Below are 20,018 nucleotides of genomic sequence, written 5' to 3' on the forward strand. Positions count from 1 at the left end.
ACGGTCTCTCTTTTCACCAGCGACATCACCTTGCAATGAGGGAGTCTTCCAGGTGCTTTCCACTTCGGGGTAAAGCTTGTATCACATCAGGATGGCAGCAGATTAGTGAGCCGGGGCAAGAGGTCACTGCTTAGGTTGCCAATCCTGGAGGGGACATCACTTCCTCCCCAATCTCTCTCTTTCACAGGCATACACATAAAAAAATAAAAATTTCAAGACAGCTGATGATGAGAATACCTTTCTAAAATTAAAATCATATAAAAATGTTCAAAATGCCCAAAAACCAATAAAATATGTCAAAATATCAGACATATAAAACACCAATAATTAAAACTAATAAGGATAAAAAATGTCCAGCTTTTCATACCAGGGAATTTTGGTTTCCAGTCACTCTGAAACTGGCCTGGAATAGTGGGTGAACGGGGGCTACACCCAAACTTTGTCCACTCTCTCTCATATACACACAAACGTTCATTCTCTCACACACACTCACACCCAAACCCTCATTCCCCTTTCTCCTCACTCACCATTTCTCTTTCCCCGTCCTTGATTGGGCTTTACTGCCTTGTAGTCACATATTTAGCAGGATGAGACACAGATCTGATTTTCCTCTTGCAAGGGTGTTTATTTCCCCCATTGGAAAAAAAAAAAAAAAGTTAATTTAGCATGAGATTTTTATTTGGCCAGCGTGACCCTACCACCTGCACCTTTTCACCCTCCAAGCGCTTCTAAAAAGCATGAAGACAAAGCAGGACCAGGTAAGCACAAGACCACAGCTTAAATGAAAATAAAGAAAAACAGCTAAAACAAATATCACCGATTTCTGCTCCATTACCGTAAGCAGGTGAACGCTGGGGGAGCACTGGTGAACACAGGAGGTGGGAGGACTTGTTGCATCACTGAGCCGAATTGGTTTCTATTGACAACCTGATGGTTGTAAGTCTCTTGCTGCCAGAACATCCCATGATTATTCTATTAATAACAAAATTGTGTATTGCTCCTTCCTTTGCAAGGTCCACAGTTAACAAAAGTAACAGTCGCTGTTGTGACCCACTCTAGTCAGTTGCCTGCCTGCCCACCTCTTCCCCTTGCTCCGACCCTCCTTGATCCGCGGTTATCTCCCTCTGTGTCTGTCCCAAGCAAGGCTTCAAAAGTCTTCGTCACCTCAGCTGACAAGCAATTCCAGGCACCCAACACCCCCTCGGAAGAGATGCATTTCCTTGCATTTCTTCAGAGTTTCTGACCAGAGAAGCAAAAGGTTTTTGTAAAGGCTTGCTCAGAAATTAGGGAAGAGAGCGTCTGTTGCTTCCCCCATCGGCAATGTAACGTAGAAGAACATAGGAGCAGATGCAATAAGGTGCGTTCAGGAGAGTGCAGTTTTCCCTCGGTACTACACACTTTGTTTTTTTTTAAAATGTGAAAACATTATGCCCGATGAAGCAAGGAATTTTGTGCACAAAACAATGTGCATGTAGAACTGCACATCTTGCTTAATGCCCTTGCATGGAAATCCCTTGCAAATGAAGACATTACATATTACCACCCTGCCCCTCCCCCCCAGCTTAACTCAGGGTTTCTTAGCACTGGAAATTTTACTTCTGGTCAGGGGTGGAGTAAAGTTTCCAGCGCTTGTGTCAGTCTATGGGCAGAAGCAGGCAAAGGAACATCAACACACAGCTCAAAGTCACCTAGATGCATATTTGCATATTTTATTATTTTTTCTCTCATACTTAACTACTAATGTTAGAGAAATTCAGTATACAAGTAAAATACTTATATGGTTACCCCACTAACAGGCCGATACAGAAAAGCGCACGCGCACAGGCCACTCTCCTGGGCGCGTGATTCAGGACGGTGGCCTATGCAAATTAGGGTCCGTGGTAAAAGGAGGCGCTAGGGACACTAGCACGTCCCTAGCGCCTCCTTTTTGAAAGGAGCGGCGGCGGCTGTCAGCCGGTTTGACAGCAGACGCTCAATTTTGCCGGCGTCGGTTCTCAAACCCGCTGACAGCCACGGGTTCAGAAAATGGATGCCGGCATAATTGAGCGTCCGTCTTCCGACCCGCGGGCCGATTTTTAATTTTTACCTTTTTTTTTTTTTTTTTTTTTTTTTTTTTACTTTTGGGGCCTCCAACTTAATATCACTATGATATTAAGTCGGAGGGTGTACAGAAAAGCACTTTTCTGCTTTTCTATGCACTTCCCCAGCGCTGGCAGAAATTAACGCCAGCCTTTGGACAGGCATTAATTTCTGAAAGTAAAATGCGCGGCTTGGCTGCACATTTTACTTTCTGTATCGCGAAGGAATAACTAATAGGGCCATCAACATGCATTTGCAAGTTGCAGGCGCTAGTTTCAGGGGGGGTTTGGACATGTGTTTGCAACACGCTATTACCCCTTACTGTATAAGGGGTAAAGCTAGCATGTCGAAAACACGCATCCAAACCAGGGCTAACAGAAAGCAGTTTTTTTCTGCTTTTCTGTGCACTTCCCTGTATCGGCCTGTAGTCATATAAATGGACAAGATCGATGTCACTTATCATATACCTTTTACTATTAAAAACATGTAGCCGAAACTTTACTGGCACTTTGTTAGAAAATTCTACCCAATCCTAAATATATGTGCCTCTCTGTAAACTGTTGTGATGGTGCATTCCTAAACGACAGTATAGAAAAGGTTTTAAATAAATAGAGAGAGTGGACCTGCAATCAGGATTTTTGTGCAGAAAACATGCTTTACACACACAAAGCATGTTTCTGCACATTGATAAGCTTTATGCACACAAAAAATATTGTCTATGCTAAAAGTATTTGTGTGCATCTAAATCACAACTGAGATTCCCCCTCCCCCACTCCAGAGTTTAAAATGCGTTCATTCTGTGCTGAAAGCACATTTTAACTCAGGTCTGCGCACATTTTAATTCCCGTTTTCTAGTTCGTGGGCTTTTTAAACTCATAATGCATGATTAGCATACCATTATTTCAGTGCATAGTTTTAACTCACACACTACTGCATACACCCCATAGAAAGAATCAAGATTATCCTTTCAGCTTATTTGTCTTCCGAGTTTTAAAAAGGTGTTTTAAGTTTTAGGATGCGGCAACTCCTGAACACCCCAACCATTATAGAGCGAAGTGTAGCAAGCCTCCTTCAGCGGTGCTGTCTATTATCACAGACCTGCCCCAGTACAAATACCACCCTTGAGTGACAAACTGAAAGAATCCATGCAGCATAAGTAAAGTAGACAGCTCCTGACTCCCAAAGTGGGAGATTTAAAAAAATAAATAAATACACACAGAAAACAAAGGCGTAACTATAATGAAAAGGGGGGGCTCAGCTGCATTGCTGTGCGAGACAGACAGGTGTATTTACTGAGCCTTGCATAATACATCTGCTCCTTAGGTTTACCAGGACTAGGGATGCTGCTGAAGAAGCGCACACTCACTACCACTAAGGGGGAGGGGGAGGTTGGCATGCCAGACATTGCTCAAGAGCAGCATCTACTGTCTGACCCAAGGATCTGCCAGTAGGAGGGTTAGGGAGGGAACCATGAGCTCAGTCTCTTACCCAGAGGACTGGCACTGGATGGCTCCGCTAGCTGAGAGGACTCAGTGGCTGAGTAACTGGCCACCAAAGCTCATTATACCACAGTCCCAAGAGGAAGCGGTTCTGATTGAGCTGGGAGCCCAAAAAGGAGGAGGAAGCTGCCAGGTTGGAAAAAAAAATCCTGGGCTAACAAAATAATAATTAAAAAAAAACCGAAAATCATTTACACAAGAGACCGAAAAAAAAAAAAAAAAAAGTAAAGAAAGAACCAAGAAACAGGAAAGTAGATGCTGCTTTCACAAGGCGTCAATAGGACCGGCACAAACTAAATGTACGCCGAACCCCACCTTTGCTGCCCTCAGGATAGCCGGAGGGTAGAATACTTGGGCCATGGAACCCAATTAAGAGGAAATAAAGGAAATCCGGGAAACCCCCGGCCCCCAACCTCTGCTACTTAGAAGCCGGAGGGAAAACTTCAAAAGGGTTTATCAGATCTACAGAAAAAAAAAACCCCAAAACCTAAAGACAGCTCAAGAAACACACGTGAAACACCCCCACGCTCCGCCACAGGGCGGGCACACACCGAGAAACGGATGTCCCCGGGAATACCCAGGAGAACGCCGCTCCCCTCCTTACTCCGTCCCTGCCCAAAAGTTCCCCGGGTGCCCGGCGCGCGCGCGCACCTGCCTCCCTGCCGCTCGCCCCGGCCACCGCCCACCCCGTTACCAACTCTTCCCCCCCCCCAGAAGCGAAATGCTTACCGAGCCCCGGCACGAAGGTGTTGAGGAAGAGGCAGAGCACGGCGACGGGGAAGGGCATGTAGGGGATAGCGGCGCGCAGCGGCCCCTTCTTCTCGCGGACCTGCACCACCACCCCGCTGCTGGACGAAGCAGCGCCGCCACCGCCCCGCTCGGCCGCGTCTCCTTCCTTGGCGTCCATGGCTGCGCCGGCGGCTCCTCTCGCGCTCAGTCCCGGGCAAAGGAGAGCGGCGCGCGAGCACCTCGTGCAGCCACCCCGGGGCTCGCTGAAAGAGACAGCGCGCGCCCGCTCCTCGCGCGCGGATGGTAAGCGGCGGCAAACACGAGATGTATGTGTGCACGTTCCCAGCCTTCTGTACTCGCTCTAAGCACACACACCCCACCCACCCTCTTGTGTTCTTTTCCACAGTACACACACACACACACCCCCCTCTCTTGTGTTATTTTCCACAGTGCACACACACGTGCACTCTCACTCTCTTCACATCCTTGTACGCGCATACATAACATATTTGAAAAAAAAAGACGGACATGGAGGGAGATTCTCCCCTAAAAAAAAAAAAAGGTTACTTTTTTTGGGCTTTACCTGTTACTTATAAGAACATAGAAAGTGCCATGTTGGGTCAGACCAAAGGTCCATAGAACCCAGCCAGTATCCTGTCGCCAACAGTGGCCGCATCCAGGGCTTTAGGAGGTACCCTGCAGATCCATTCCTTGGGGCTCACCCTCAGGGATAAGCCGAAGGTTTCCCCGAGGCCACCTAGTAAAGTTTATGGACTTTTTCTCCATTTAAACCCTTTTGACCGTATCTTCCCACAACTAATTCCACAGTCTAATTGTGCCTTGAGTGAAAAAAATACATTCTCCCAATTTGTTTTAAATCTGCTGCTTGCTCAGGAGTGGGAGCTCGTGACCGAGCTCGCAAGAGGCCTGTCCTTTCACTCTCAGTGACTGCGAGTTCAATCCCGGGTTGGAGGAATAAGGAGGGAGGCGGAACATAGATACTAGTCAAGTTTATAGCACAATTAAACTCTGGAATTTGTTGCCAGAGGATGTGGTTAGTGCAGTTAGTATAGCTGTGTTTAAAAAAGGATTGGATAAGTCCTTGGAGGAGAAGTCCATTACCTGCTATTAAGTTCACCTAGAGAATAGCCACCTCCATTAACAATGGTAACATGGAATAGACTTAGTTTTTGGGTACTTGCCAGGTTCTTATGGCCTGGATTGGCCACTGTTGGAAACAGGATGCTGGGCTTGATGGACCCTTGGTCTGACCCAGTATGTTCTTATGTTTCAAGGACTGTCCCCCTAGTCCTAGGGCTATTTAAAAAGGTAAATAACCATGCTTTAATTTACCTGTTGCACCTCTCTCATGATTTTATATTCCTCTACCCTATCTCCTCTAAATCATCTCTTCTCCAAGCTGAAAGCTTTAACCTACTCAGGCTTTCTTCATAAGGGAGCCACTGCATTTGCTTTATCATTTTTGTTGCCCATTGTCTGAATCTTTTCTAGTTCTGCTACATCTTTTTTGAGATGGGGTGACCAGAACGACACACAATACTCCACGTGCCTTCGCACCACTGATCTACACAGAGGCATTATGATATTCACGGTTTTATTCTCATTGTTTTACTTCTCCACATTAGGAGATTCATTTTAAAAGCTTTGCTCACCTTAAAAGGCCCATATACACGCTGTTAGCCGCGCTTGTTTATTTCTGCTCTCGATGAGGTGCAAGTCTATGTAAATCTCTGTTTAGGCCTAAAATGACTGGTGAGGAGTCTGGGTCAACTGGGGGGAGAGTGCAGGCTGAAGAACCAGAGAGTCTGGATGATCTTGAGAAGGACTAATCATTAAACTGGTTGACTTAAAATCCATTTACCTTTGCTCAAATAACTACTTAAAATTAGGAGCACACATACGCACGTGATTGCGTGCACAATTTAATATTTCAGCCTATGTATTCTCGCAAGCCCATACATGTGTTTATGAGTGCCCGAATGCTCATTTTAAAGTTAACGTCCCTATGTAATCTGTAATTTAAATGTCTAGTTCCCCAGTCTTGCAAGCTACTGTCACAGTTTCTTACAATGTGTTTGTGTTTTAACTACTGTGGATATTTTTCCTTTGATCCCTTCACTCGTTGTGCCCTTTGCCACTGGGAAAAACAACCATTTAGTGCTATTCTCTATTTCCTATCTTTTAACCAGTCACCAATCTGCAGTAAGACTGCCTCCTATCCCATGACCTTTTAGTTTTCTGAGGAGTCCCTCATGAGAGACTTTATTAAATGACTTCTAAAAATCTCGATACACTCTGTCGACCGGCTTACCTTTATCTGCATGCTTATCCGTGTCTTCAAAGAATTCTGCTGGGTTAGTAAAGCACATCCTTTTGCTAAATGCATGCTGGTTCTTCCCCATAAGAAGTGCCATGCTGGGTCAGAGCAAGATCCACTGAGCCCAGCATTCTGTCTCTGATAATCCACAAGTACCCGCCAGATCCCCAACAGTTCATCTGTTTCTTATATTTCACTCCCAGGGATAAGCTCTGATTATGAACTTTTCCTTCAGGAACTTGTCCAATCCTTTTTTGAACCCCACTTTGTTAGTTGTCTTGACCACGTCCTCTGGCAACAGATTCCACAGCTTGATTGTGCGCTGAGTAAAAAAAATACTTGCTATGATTAGTTTTAAATATGCCAGTTACTAGTTTCATATGGCAAACAACACCTAGGGACAAATTTGACACTAATTTCTCTGAGAATTTCTTCTATACATACACATAGAGAAATATAACAATTATAAATAATGTATAATCTATTTTATTATTAATCATATAAACACTTTCACCATTAAAATCCACAAAGCACACTCATTCCCATTCACACAATAAAACCAACATACAATTGACACTGTATAATATTTCACAATAAAGTGCACAAATGCCTCAAAATGTTTTTCCAATATAGAATCACTTTGCTTCACAAGGTTTCCAATGTTTATAATACGGGTACACAATTTTCCCGCTATTGTTGTTCTAAATCTTCATTCACATCAAAGACTGATGATTTTTCTCATTCATCCGCATAAATGGTCCAACAACGGATCCTTGTTTCACCCAAAGCATTGGGCTTCCTCAGGGACATATTTCAAAATCACAGGGAATAACCTGTATATATCGTTTTCAATCAATTTTTCAAAAAATCTCACCGTAACTTTCTTTATATAGTTTATAATTAAAGCCTTCAGAACAGCGAAAACTCTTTCACGCAACAGACCGGCGTAAAGTGTCACAAACAACGTCACAAACATTGGAAACCTTGTGAAGCAAAGTGATTCTATATTGGAAAAACATTTTGAGGCATTTGTGCACTTTATTGTGAAATATTATACAGTGTCAATTGTATGTTGGTTTTATTGTGTGAATGGGAATGAGTGTGCTTTGTGGATTTTAATGGTGAAAGTGTTTATATGATTAATAATAAAATAGATTATACATTATTTATAATTGTTATATTTCTCTATGTGTATGTATAGAAGTTACTAGTTTCATGGCATGTCCTCTAGTCCTAATGTCATCTGAAAGGGTAAATAACCATTCCCTGTTTACTCGTTCCACAAATGATTTTGTAAATTTCAATTTTATTCCCACTCAGTTGTCTCTTTTCCAAGCTAAATAGCTTTTCTATCCCCTTCATCGTTTTTATTGCCCTTCTCTCAATGTTTTCTATGTCTGCTATGTCAAGAGTGGCCAACTCCGGTCCTCGAGGGCCACAAATAGGCCAGGTTTTCAGGATGACCCCCAATGAATATGCATGAAGTAAATTTGCATACAAAGGAGTCAATACATGCAAATCTATCTCATGCATAGTCAGTGGGGATATCCTGAAATCAGGCCTGTTTATGGCTCTCATGGATCGGAGTTGGCCACCCCTGTGCAATGTCTTTTTTTTTTTTTTTTAGATGGAGGTGACCAGAACTACACATAATACTCAAGGTGTGGTCGCACCATGGATGTATACAAAGGTGCTACAATATTCTCAGTTTTGTTTTCTATTCCTTTCCAAATAATTGGTAACATTCTATTTGCCTTATTTATTTATTTATTTATAAAACTTTTCTATACCGATATTCGTAGCGACATCATTATTGACAGCCGCCACACACTGAACTGAAGATTTCAAGGTATTGTCCAAAAGGACTCCTTTTCCTGGGTGGTGATTCCTAATACAGAATCCAGCATCGTGTACCTGATTATTTTTCCCTACATGCATTACTTTGCCCTTGTCCACATTAAATTGCATCTGCCCTTTAGATGCCCAATTGCCTAGTCGCACAAGATCCTTCTGCAGTTGTTCACAATCCGCTGCTGTTTTATCTATTCAAAATTATTTTGTCATATCTGCAAAGTTTGTCACCTCGCTCGTTCCTTTCTCCAGATCATTTTTTAATATGCTAAACAGCCCAGGTCCCACTGCACCTTTCTCCATTCATACAACTATTTAGTCCTACCTTCTGTTTCCTGTCTTTTAACCAGTTACCAGTCCTCAATAGGGCACCTCCAATCCCATGACCTCCTAATTTCCTGAGGAGTTTCTCATGAGGGACTTTGCCAAATGCCTTCTGAAAATCCAAGTACACTATATTAACTGGCTCGCCTTTATCTGCATATTTATTTACACTCAAAAAAATGTAGTAAATTGATAAGGCAAGACTTCCTTTTGCAAAGCCCATATTGACTCTCCCCCATTAAACCATGTCTCTGTGGTCAGTAATTTTGTTTTTAGGAATAGCTTTGACTATTTTGTCTGGCACCAATGCCAGGCTGATGGGGCTATAGTTTTCTGGATCACCCGTGGAGCCCTTTTTAAAAATCAGCATTGCGTTAACCACTCTCCAGCCTTCTAGTGCTGTGGCTGTTTTAAACGTATAGTTGTAAATCACCAGAAACAGGTCTGCACTTTCATTTTTTAGTTCCTTCAGAATTCTGGGGTGAATACCATCCAGCCCCGGTGATTTGTTATTCTTTCTTTCTTTCTTTCTTTCTTTCTTTCTTTCTTTCTCCTGTTTATAGACCGCCTCTAGTGAGGCCCTAGGAGGTGAACATAAAAACATTCACAATATAAATCAACGAAAAGATTAAGACCAAACAAAGCAGCAGATCAGTCTGTCAGTTTGAGTTATTACGTCCTCCAGTTTCACAGTGATTCCATCTAGTGGCTCAGAGTCAACACCATCCAACATGTTTCCAGTGCGGGCATGACACTGACATCCTCCTCAATAAAGACAGAAGCAAAGACTTCATTTGATTGTTCTATTTCTTTGTCCTCCCTGACCATCTTTTCTACTTCTCAGACATCTAGCAGCCCAACTGACACCCCCCCCCCCCCAAGCTTTTTGTTTCACATGTACTTGAAAACGTTTTTATTACTTGTTTTTACCTCTATGACAAGTTTCTTTTCGAATTCTCTCTTAACCTACTTCTTGTTTATATCTAACATAATGCCAATGTTTATGCTTGTCCCTATTTTTCTCATTTGGGTCTGCTTTCCATTTTTTGAATGAAGCCTTTTTGGGTTTAATTGCCTCTTGTACCTCATTATGACCATGCTGATAGTCACTTCATTTTCCTTTGACCTTTTTTAATGGACAGATTACATTTTGTCTGGGCCTCAAGGATGGTAATTTTAAACAGTGCCCACACCTCCTGCAAGTTTTAACCTTGTGGAATCCACCTTTCAGTTTTTTTCTAACAAGTTTCCTCAGTTATCATAGTCTCCCTTTTTATAGTTAAATGCTAATGTAGTAGTTTTCCTTAGAATTCACCCTCAGTGACTATGTCAGATTTTATTACTGTGAAGGAGTATACAGAAACCTCCCACAGACTACCTTAAAGGACCGGGCATAGCTGTCTCACCTGGTCCTCCTTAAGATTGAGATCCACAGGGAATCCGAGGAGAAGGGAGGAGCCCTTCAACAGAGTATAAGACCTCAGGGCCTAGAAAGGTTAAGGGGGCTTCGGGGAAGAGACAAAGTCCCACCATTTGAGAAGACCTGCTACGTTTAAGGTTTGAGACTTGCCTGAAATCAAGGTGAGCTGCCTCCAAGTGATTATTTTTGCTTTGTACTATCCTTTGTGATTTCTGAGATACCTGAAGCCAAGGTGAGCTGCTTAAGTTGTTTGGTTTTGCTGTGCACTGCACTTTTGTTTGTTTTCACTGTAAATAAACTGCACTTAAGGAATAGCCAGAGTCTGCTTCCTTTTATCCCTCTAGCTATTCTCAAGCCGTTACTACTCGAGTTACCATAATTACATTATAATCACTGTTGCCAAGTAGACCTTTATCTCTTGCACCCAATTCTGATTTCCACCAAGAACTTAATCTAATATAATTCCCCTGCTCATTGGTTCCATGAACAACTGCTGCATGAAGCAGTCATTGATGGCATCTAGGAGCTTTATCTCTCTTGCAAGTCTTCATGTAACATTTACCCAGTCTCCCATTATTATTATATTGCCTATTTTACTAGCCCTTCTAATCTCTGCTAGCATTTTGCAATCTGTTTTCTCATCCTGGCCAGGCAGGCAGTAATATATCCCCACTAGTATACTCTTCCTTTTTACCCTTAACATTTTTATCTATAAGGAAAGGATTCCAGAGTGCAGTTTGTCTCCTGCAAATCATTTATCCTATTGACTCTATGCAACCCTTAATATAAGCCATGTTTATCCATATTACTAGTACTTTTGTTCTTAACAATAGCTTCCACCATTTTACCCAGCAACAGTGTCAGGCTCACTGTTCTGTAGTTACTTGGGTCACCCTGGAGCCCTTTTTGAAAACTGGCATTACATTTGCTACACTCCAGCTCTCTGGAAGAAAGGCAGATTTGAACGATGGGTTATAGATTACTAGGAGCTAGGGATGTGCATTCGTTTTAAACAAAATAGACAATGGCAATGAAATTGTCTATTTCGTCTTGTTTCAGAAGCGTTGTGAAACAAAAAAAAAAAAAGAAAAGATTTCGTAAAAATTAGTATTTTGTGTTAGTGCGCACTAACTAAAAATGTTACCAATAAGTTAAAAAGTGTCAATTGGGGGAACAGTTTGTTAGCTAGAGGTATGGCTCTGTATTCCCATTGGCTGTGTCTTTTAGTTCCCCTCTCACCAGTCACCTCCCCCCCCCCACCCAAATACGCAGACACACCAGGGGAATTCAAAGCATGTATGTCCCAAAATGCCAGGGCCCCTTTCCTAAAATACAAAGGCATTAGAAAATTCAAAATATGCATTTGCATTACAGGATTTTGCTTTGATGCTATTATTCTTTATTACATCACTTGTTTGTTTACACTTGTTACCAAGCACTGGCCACAAACATCACCTTGCAATCTTGGCAGCACAAACAAATAACTAAGGAGACAGCCAGTGGGAATGTAGAACCATACTTCTAGCTAAGAAACTGCTCCCCAATTGACACTTTTAACTTATTGTAACATTTTCAGTTAGTGCGCACTAACATCCAGTTAGTGTGTACTAACTCTGAAATTAGGGAAACCCAAAATAAACACCCCGAACCATTTAAAAAACAAAATCAAACAGATAACAACATGAAACGAAAATGACATGGAAAAAAAATCTGTGCACATCCCTACTAGTAGGAGATCTAAAATTTCATATATGAGTTTCGTTATAATACCCTCAGGTCATGATGATTTATTACTATTTAGTTTGTCAGTTCCTCTGAAACATCACCTACTCCCAGTATTTAGACTAAAGTGCTAGATGTTCTGAAGAATATTCTACATACTGACATTTTCAAAGCCATTTAGCTGGATAAATTAGCTCTCTGAGAATTACCCTCTCTCAATCTGACTAAAGGTATATGTGAGATTCTACTGCATGCATGCTTTTAGCCAAATTGGGGGGAGGCATTGGTATCAAAGGCAGAGAAAAGGCCAAGTAAGACCAGACACAAAGAATCCTGTCTAGAGAACAATGAAGATCATCTGTAAGAACAAGTAAAACTATTTTACTACTGTGATCCTTCTGACACCCAAACTGGATCTAGCTGGTCAGCAATAATGAAGCAATCCATTAGTTGAGTTACTACTACCTTTCAATAAGCTTACCCCCAAAAAAGGTAAATTTGAGGTTGGTTTATAGTTCGGATCCTCAAAATCTAGAGAAGCCTTTTTTTTTTTTTTTTTTTTTAACAAAGGTTGAATTAATATGGACTTCAAATTCGTTGGCATAGCTCGCAGTTTCAGAGAGGAGTTAACCAAGGAAGTCAGCCTACTGTTCTAGCTTGCCCTTGGTTATTTTCCAAGAGCCAAGGTTGGCCTCCATCTAAAGCATGTGTAATTGGAGTGATGGAGGCTAGGGTTTTCTTTAAATTGACCGAGTCTTGCAGTATACTGTAAACTGCTCCCATAAGAGGTGCTCTCAATAATAGGTGATATTAAAATTTGAGGTGTATTGGTGCGTATGGCTTCTGTGTCCACCTGCCGCCTCCTAAACCTTACAATCAGGGCCGGTGCAAGGGCAGTAGCTCCTAAGGGAGAACCTTACAGCCTTGCGCCCTCTCCCCCTCACACACACAATAAAAAATTATGCATTTAAATTAACAGATTTTACATGAAAGGACATTTTGAGGTAAACATAACACCGTATGAAAATTATATGTTAATGTTGTTACTGATGATTATGTATGTGTTACTTTAAACCGCTATGAAATTTATGATGTTGCAGTATACAAATTTTAATAAACCATAAACTTACAACAACATGTTTATTATGTTTACATGCACTACTGTGGTGCAGAAAGGACACTGGGAATCAATATGGTATTAGGCCTATTTTAACATGTGTTGGATGTGGGCTTGGTCCTTGGAAATCAGTGAGTAAACTGAATTACAATTACAATATAGTAAACCTCCCATACCAAAACAGCACTAGCTGCCATCACTAAAATAGTAACAACCCTTCCTAAAAAAGGCAACACTGCAAATATTACACCAGCCCCTAAAATACCAATACACCTCCTATCAAGAAAACAGAACAAGCCAGGCTGCTATAGATCCCCACACAGAAGTACTCGTTAGTAGAACACCTCACCTCGGTTACACATGCAGAATACAGACAGACCCTGACCAAAAACAGAATAAAGAAACCATAAATAGAAATATGCAGACAAAAAACTAAACTGGAAACCACAAGAAGACAGATTCTGTATACAGTGCAACAATGGAAAAACAAAACTATTACCATTCCTCAGGAAACATCAAACAATAAATTCAAGAAAAACAACAAAAAAAAAAATCATAATAGTGAAACCATGCTAATAAAAATAAGTATTTCAAAACAGCTGATGAACAGAAAATCCAATAATTAAAAACTTATGTAAAATCTTTTTAAATTTCCCAAACATCAATAACATATTTAAAAAAAAACATCCAATAAGGATAAAAAAATCCCCCCATACTCCATATCTGAGATGTTTTGATTTCCTTCACCCTGAGATTGTCGTGGATTAATAGAGGGGTGGAAGAGGAGGAGGCCAAATACTTTCTCCTCTATCTTTCATATACACATATTTTCTAACACGCACACTCACACACACAGACATATGCGCACTCACACATGCTCATATATGCTCCTTTACACACGTTCATTCACACACATGTCCCACACACACACACACACATACTTATGCCTACATACTATGCTCATTCACATGCACACGTGCTCATTATTCTCTCCCTCCAGAATAAGCAGCACCCTCCGCCACTGGAACACCTTTCTCTTGAGGGAGCGTTGCAATTGCTGCCTTCGGCCATGTAGCCCGGCCAACGCCATCGTTGCTTTTTCTTTTTCTAGCACACATTCAGCCAATACTGTTCTGCCTTTTGAGTCTGCGCGGGCCTAACCAGTGCTGCTTCTCTGGATCCCACCAACACTTGCTCTGCCTCACAGCTTCCTTCTTCCAGACCTGTAAGAACAGCTGCTTCTGAGAACTGCATGGCCATCAGTGTTGCTCTGTCTCCTTTCTTCTAGTCCCATGTATTCAGATATTGCTGCTTCTACAGATGCAGGGGCCGGTCTCTGACGCTGCTACTTCTGCTCCTTTGAGCTGCACAAGCCGGGCCTTCCTCTTTGGAGACAGATGTTGCGTCCGCTGCTCGACGCCCTCACTCCGCCCTCCTTACCACTGTGGCGACTCCCTCCGGGCCTGATGGACGGTTTGCTGCCGCGGCGTCTTCTTGCCGTCTTCCTCCGGCGTCCCCGGAGCGGCACGACGCTGTGAATCCGCCATGTTCCTGATGACGTAGGGCGCGCGTGCGCTCCGAATGATGTACCAGCAAGGGTGCGAACCACAGGGGCGTCCCCCTGTATTGACGTTATCTGCTTCCAATATAAAAGGTCTCAGAAATTGATAACGGATTGAGTTAGCAAAGGGTTTCGCTACCTGAGCTACTCTGCCTCCTCGGACTTACCAGGGGTACCCGCTCCTCGGGGGCCTCGCTCTCTTTTCTCTATTTCAGATTGCCGATAGGAACCGGTACTCGCTCCTCGAGGGCCCATGTTCCTGCACACTCTGATCCTGGAACTTCTATCTCTGGGTTTGCTGAGCTGTAGAGAGAGACTCATAGATAGTGAGTAGACAAGGTATGCTGGATACAACCAGAAGTAGATGATACACTCACATAGATTAATAAGAAGGCTCAGTAGCTGGAGAGAGTTAGGCTCTTGAGGAGCGAGTACCTGGTTCTAGGGGCAGCTCTGAGAGAGCGATGGTAACTCACAGTTATCTATCTCTGTAATGGTTTCTTAGACAATAGAGAATAGTTAGTATATTCAGGAACAGGAGCCTCTAGGCGAGTACTGGTTCCTATATGCAAACTGAAATAAGAACTCACAATATCTGTATATGAAATAGCTTCTGAAATAGAAGAAAATCTTCGGAGGGTTTTAGGAACATGGGCCCTTGAGGAGCGAGTACCGGTTCCTATCTGCAATCTGCAATAATAACTCACGATCTCCGTACCTGCGATAGCGTCTTAGACAGAAGAGAATCTTCAGAGTTCTAGGAACATGGGCCCTCGAGGAGCGAGTACCGGTTCCTATATGCAACTGGAATAGAAACTCACAAAGTTCACGTCTGCGATCGCTTCCAGGCAATAGGGAGTCTTCTGAGCGTTCAGGGACATAGGCCCTCAAGGAGTGAGTACTGGATCCCGTCTTAGCAATCTGAAAACAAGAAGAGAGAGCGGGGCCCCCGAGGAGAGGGTACCCCTGGTAAGTTCGAAGAGGCAGAGCAGCGGAGATGAAGCGGGTTGAGATGATCCCCGCAATCAATCCCTTGCTAACTCGATTCGTAAGCGTAAGCAAAGACCTTTTATGTTGGAATCGGATGATGTCACTACGGGGGGACGCCCCCGAGGTTCGCGCCCTTGCTGGTACAAACTTCGGAGCATGCGTGCCCTATGTCATCATGAACATGGCGGATCCGCAGCGTCAGGCCAGCCTGGGGACTCCGGGAAGAAACGGCGAGGAGAAGCCGTGGCAGCAACTGTCCATCAGACCTGAAGGGAGTCGCCTCAGAGGTAGAGAGGGTGGAGCGAGGGCAAGAGCAGGCACGAACGCAACAGTAACTCCAAATTGAATCAAAATGCTTCTGTCCATGGAGCATGTAGCATGGTTCCATGCTCTTCCATACTTTTTAAAATCTATCTACGCCTGTTGGATTAAATTATTAAAGAAGCAGGTTGAAATACCTTATGCACACAGATGATGACTAAATTTATTGTAATTTGGGTAGCAACTGTCCATAACAGATGGTTATACTTAATTTGTGTCTGCTTGAGGTACTGGCTAGGCTAAAAATCAACAATCCTAAATGACTTTAAGACTGAACCCACTGGGTGTGATGACCAGCGTTAGACTGATCCCCCCCCCCCCCCCCCCCCAGGTGACTATCAAAGGCAAATCAATTTGTCCAGGTGAGGAAACAAAAATCTTACGCATATTATTGTATTCTCTTTTAACATTTCATAGTCACATCAGTAATGTTGTCAAAACATTATTTTTCCATTTGCAAAATGTTTGTAATCTCTGTGCATTTGTAGGAGAGGATAATCTAGCCACTTGGACCCATATGTTAATTATAATGCAGATTGACAGCATTGTAATTAACACATGAGTCTGAGGGGCAGTTTAATTATCCCCTTGCAGGTCACTAACAGATTAATAGGGAATACACCAATAAATGTAAAGGACTCTAATTTACACATTCCTACTCCCTTAGCAACTATAACTAAGAACTCAATAAAATTAAGATGAAGACAGCAGTTCAGCAGCCTTCCAGTCCTTTGCATTGAGTGCCACATGTATGATTTCTTTTTACCTGTTTGTGAGAGGTTGTATGTGTGCACCCAGTGCAAAGGGCTCCTGGCTCTCAGAGAACAAGTCTGATGTCTGGAGGCTAGAGTTGCAGACCTGGAAGAGCTGAGGCAGACAGAGAAGAATATAGAGGAGACCTTCGGGGACATAGTATCCAAGTCCTAACTCCAGTCTGGCAGCCCTAGTGCTGCCTTGGAGTAGGAAGGTCTCCTGGTTGGAAAGCATCACCCTGGTGTACCAGGAAGTGATCCTGTAGCAAGGACCTGCTCTTCAGTTGATGCATTGTCCTTTCGCACCAAAGACGAGTCTCCCTGGGCTACTGCCCAGGAGGGAAGGGTTAGGTTGGCCATCATAGGCCAGGATTCATCATTCTTCACAGAATGATGAATCCTGTAAAAGCTGGGGGCAGGGGGGCAAAGGGGGGGGGGGTGGGCCTGCAAAAGCCCGCAACCTTCGCACCACGGCGGTGCGCCGGCTGCCGGCTTTCGCAGCGAATAGCACCACTGTGAAAGGTGGTGCTATTCGGTGCACTACTGCCGACGATAATGTTAGTAACATTATCGCTGGCAGCAAAGACACCGCCAACTCTGCTCCCTCCCCACCCTGACTCCTCCCCTCCCCAAAATTTGCATGATATCGCATGCAAAAAGGCCCTTTTCGCATGCAATAGAGGCTTATCGCATGCGATAAGCCTTTGATAAATGACCCCCATAGTTGGTAATTCAATTATTAGGAATGTAGACAGCTGGGTGGCTGGTGGGTGTGAGGATCATTTGGTAACTTGCATGCCTGCTGTGAAGGTGGCAGACCTCATGCTTTACCTAGATAGGATTATAGACAGTGCTGGGGAGGAGCCGGCTGTCGTGGTACATGTGGGCACCAACGACATAGGAAAGTGTGGGAGGGAGGTTCTGGAAGCCAAATTTAGTATTTTAGGTAGAAAGCTGAAATCCAGAACCTCCAGGGTGGCATTCTCTGAAATGTTCCCTGTTCCATGTGCAGGTCACCAAAGGCAGGCAGAGCTCCGGAGTCTCAATGCATGGATGAGATTATGGTGCAGGGAAGAGGGATTCAATTTTGTAAGGAACTGGCCAACATTTTGGGGAAGAGGGAGTCTTTTCCAAAAGGAGGGGGGTCCACCTTAAACAGGGTTGAACCAGGCTGCTGATGCTAACCCTTAAAAAAGTAATAGAGCAGCTTTTAAACTAAAAGAAGGGGGAAAGCCGACAGTTGCTCAGTAGTACATGGTTTGGAGGAAGATATCAAAGGATACTAATGAAACAGGAGATTTAATGTTATGTTTGTGGACCCTTGAGCCGGCTAAGGATGATGAAGGCACGCTGTGGGAAGGCCCACAGCGGAAGTTGCAGCTGGGAGGCGGATCAAGTCAGGAGACCAACCGAATCTTCACCACTGGAAACCCGAGATCCCCCCCGGGAGGAGCCCTTGAGGATCCGAGTCTCTTGGACTTATGTGTGGTCACTTGAAGACGAGAATCCGAAGAGTTGTTCAGAAGTCATGAAGCGAAGGGAATGTTGGAGCCAGGAGACCAGCAGGAATTTCACCACTGGAAGCCTGAGGTCCCCCCGGGAGGAGCCCGTGAGAACCCGAGCTGCTTGGACTTAGGCGAGGTCTCCCGGAAGGAGTGTATAAGGAGAAGTCCGGGTCGAGGTAGGCAGCAGTCAGGCAGGACGTGGAACAGACCAGGAGTCAGGGCAGGTGGCAGACAGCAGAGACTGGAGACAAGCCAGGAATCAAGACAGACAGCGAAGCAGGATACCAGAGGATGAGCCGAAGTCAGGAGCCAGGAAGACGAGCAGGCTGGAACATGACAAGCAGGAACAAGCTGGAACAAGACAACAGGAACAGGGACAGCAACTAGATACTCCAGGGAGCGAACCTCGTTACAAGGCAAAGCAGAGGTGAGCTGGGACTTCCTTAAATAGTTCCCAGTTGATAACGAGTCTCTGGGAGCTGGACCGAGGTTTCCCACCTCGGCCCCTTTAAATCGGGCAGAGAGACGCGCGCATCTAAGGGGCGGAGTCAGGCAAGACGCGCGGCCGGGGTCCTCCTCATGGAGAGGACGCCGAGAGAGGACCCCGATGTGGCCGGCTGGAAAGCGGAGAGGACCGCTGACGGGTGGACCTGCCACGAGGTGAGAGAGGGGGCTGTAGTGGCCAACCACGGCCCATGTTCCTAACAGTTAAGGCATCCCAACAAAGAGGTTCTAATAAAAGCAAAAGTAGGCCATGTGCCTATAAGTAAAAAAAAAAACCATCTGAGTTAAAAGATTCCAAATTATTATCCCTGTTAACTGAAAAACAGGTTGTTAATACAAACAAAAAAAATACTTTGAAATGTCTGATGCCAATGCGAGAAGTCTGAGAAATAAGATGGGAGATTACAGTGTATAATACTGAATAAAGAGGTAGATATAATTGGCATCTCAGAGACCTGGTGGAAGGAGGATAACAAGGACTGGAATAAGGTCAACTGATGCCCTAAGCACAGCCCAACGATGGTGCTCCCTCGGCCCTTCCACTGCTTAACTGACAAAGCATTAAGACTCAAATAGTACTGAAGGTGAAATAAGAGATAAAAAATTAAGTTTTCTTCCAGGCCAGACCCTATAACTATATTAAATATATATATATATTTTTTTTTTTTTAAATTGTATTTATTTAATATACTAAATAACATGAAGCAAAATCAGCAAATTATTTACTTATTACTGAACTGAGGCAACAGAAAAAATGCTTTTTTCAACACTCTGGTGCCTTTTTCCTTTGGTGCCCTATGTATTTGTATTTGTTCTTCATCCCTTTATGTAGTTCTGTCTGGTGTTTTTTATGGATGCATGGATTTCTTCATTTGTAGATTCATGTACAATTTATGTTGCTTGTAAATTATTAATTTACTGTATTTCACCTTGAGCTTTTTAGATTGATTTATAAATGTGAGCAATAAATAAATACATTGTCTTTGGGAATATTTGTATTTCATTTTGATGTGTAAAAAGTTTTCGCTATGCCTATAATCTTATTTATTTATTTTCTGACATGGTTGCACATATTTAATTTTATGGCTGGTGTAGTTTAATGTTATATATCTGAAATGTAAATTTAGACCTAATAAAAATAATTATTTATAATAATAATTTAATATAATATATAATAATATTTAAAATTTAGACTGTATTGGTGGCAAGGATGTATTTTATTAACCTGTGAGTACTATTTGTTTTCAGGTTTTGTTTGTTTTTTTTATTTTCCCAGCAGTCTCAGTGAACAAAAATAGGAGAAAAA

At 43.1% G+C, this 20,018-nt stretch overlaps 1 protein-coding gene and 1 long non-coding RNA gene across 2 annotated transcripts in view; one reads left to right on the plus strand and one right to left on the minus strand.

Moving 5' to 3' along the window:
- Positions 1 to 4,520, minus strand: part of STUM (stum, mechanosensory transduction mediator homolog) — a 125,958-nt gene extending 121,438 nt beyond the window's left edge. The window contains exon 1 of the mRNA XM_029593045.1: positions 4,308 to 4,520. Coding sequence (XP_029448905.1) covers positions 4,308 to 4,485 — 178 coding nt within the window. The 5' untranslated portion in view covers positions 4,486 to 4,520. The remainder of the gene's footprint in view (positions 1 to 4,307) is intronic.
- The window catches only part of LOC115086754, a 44,064-nt gene continuing 28,524 nt past the window's right edge, over positions 4,479 to 20,018 (plus strand). The window contains exon 1 of the long non-coding RNA XR_003855330.1: positions 4,479 to 4,610. This is a non-coding gene — a long non-coding RNA (uncharacterized LOC115086754). The remainder of the gene's footprint in view (positions 4,611 to 20,018) is intronic.

Source organism: Rhinatrema bivittatum, chromosome 3 (genome assembly GCF_901001135.1).
Source record: "Rhinatrema bivittatum chromosome 3, aRhiBiv1.1, whole genome shotgun sequence".
NCBI classification, from domain to species: domain Eukaryota; kingdom Metazoa; phylum Chordata; class Amphibia; order Gymnophiona; family Rhinatrematidae; genus Rhinatrema; species Rhinatrema bivittatum.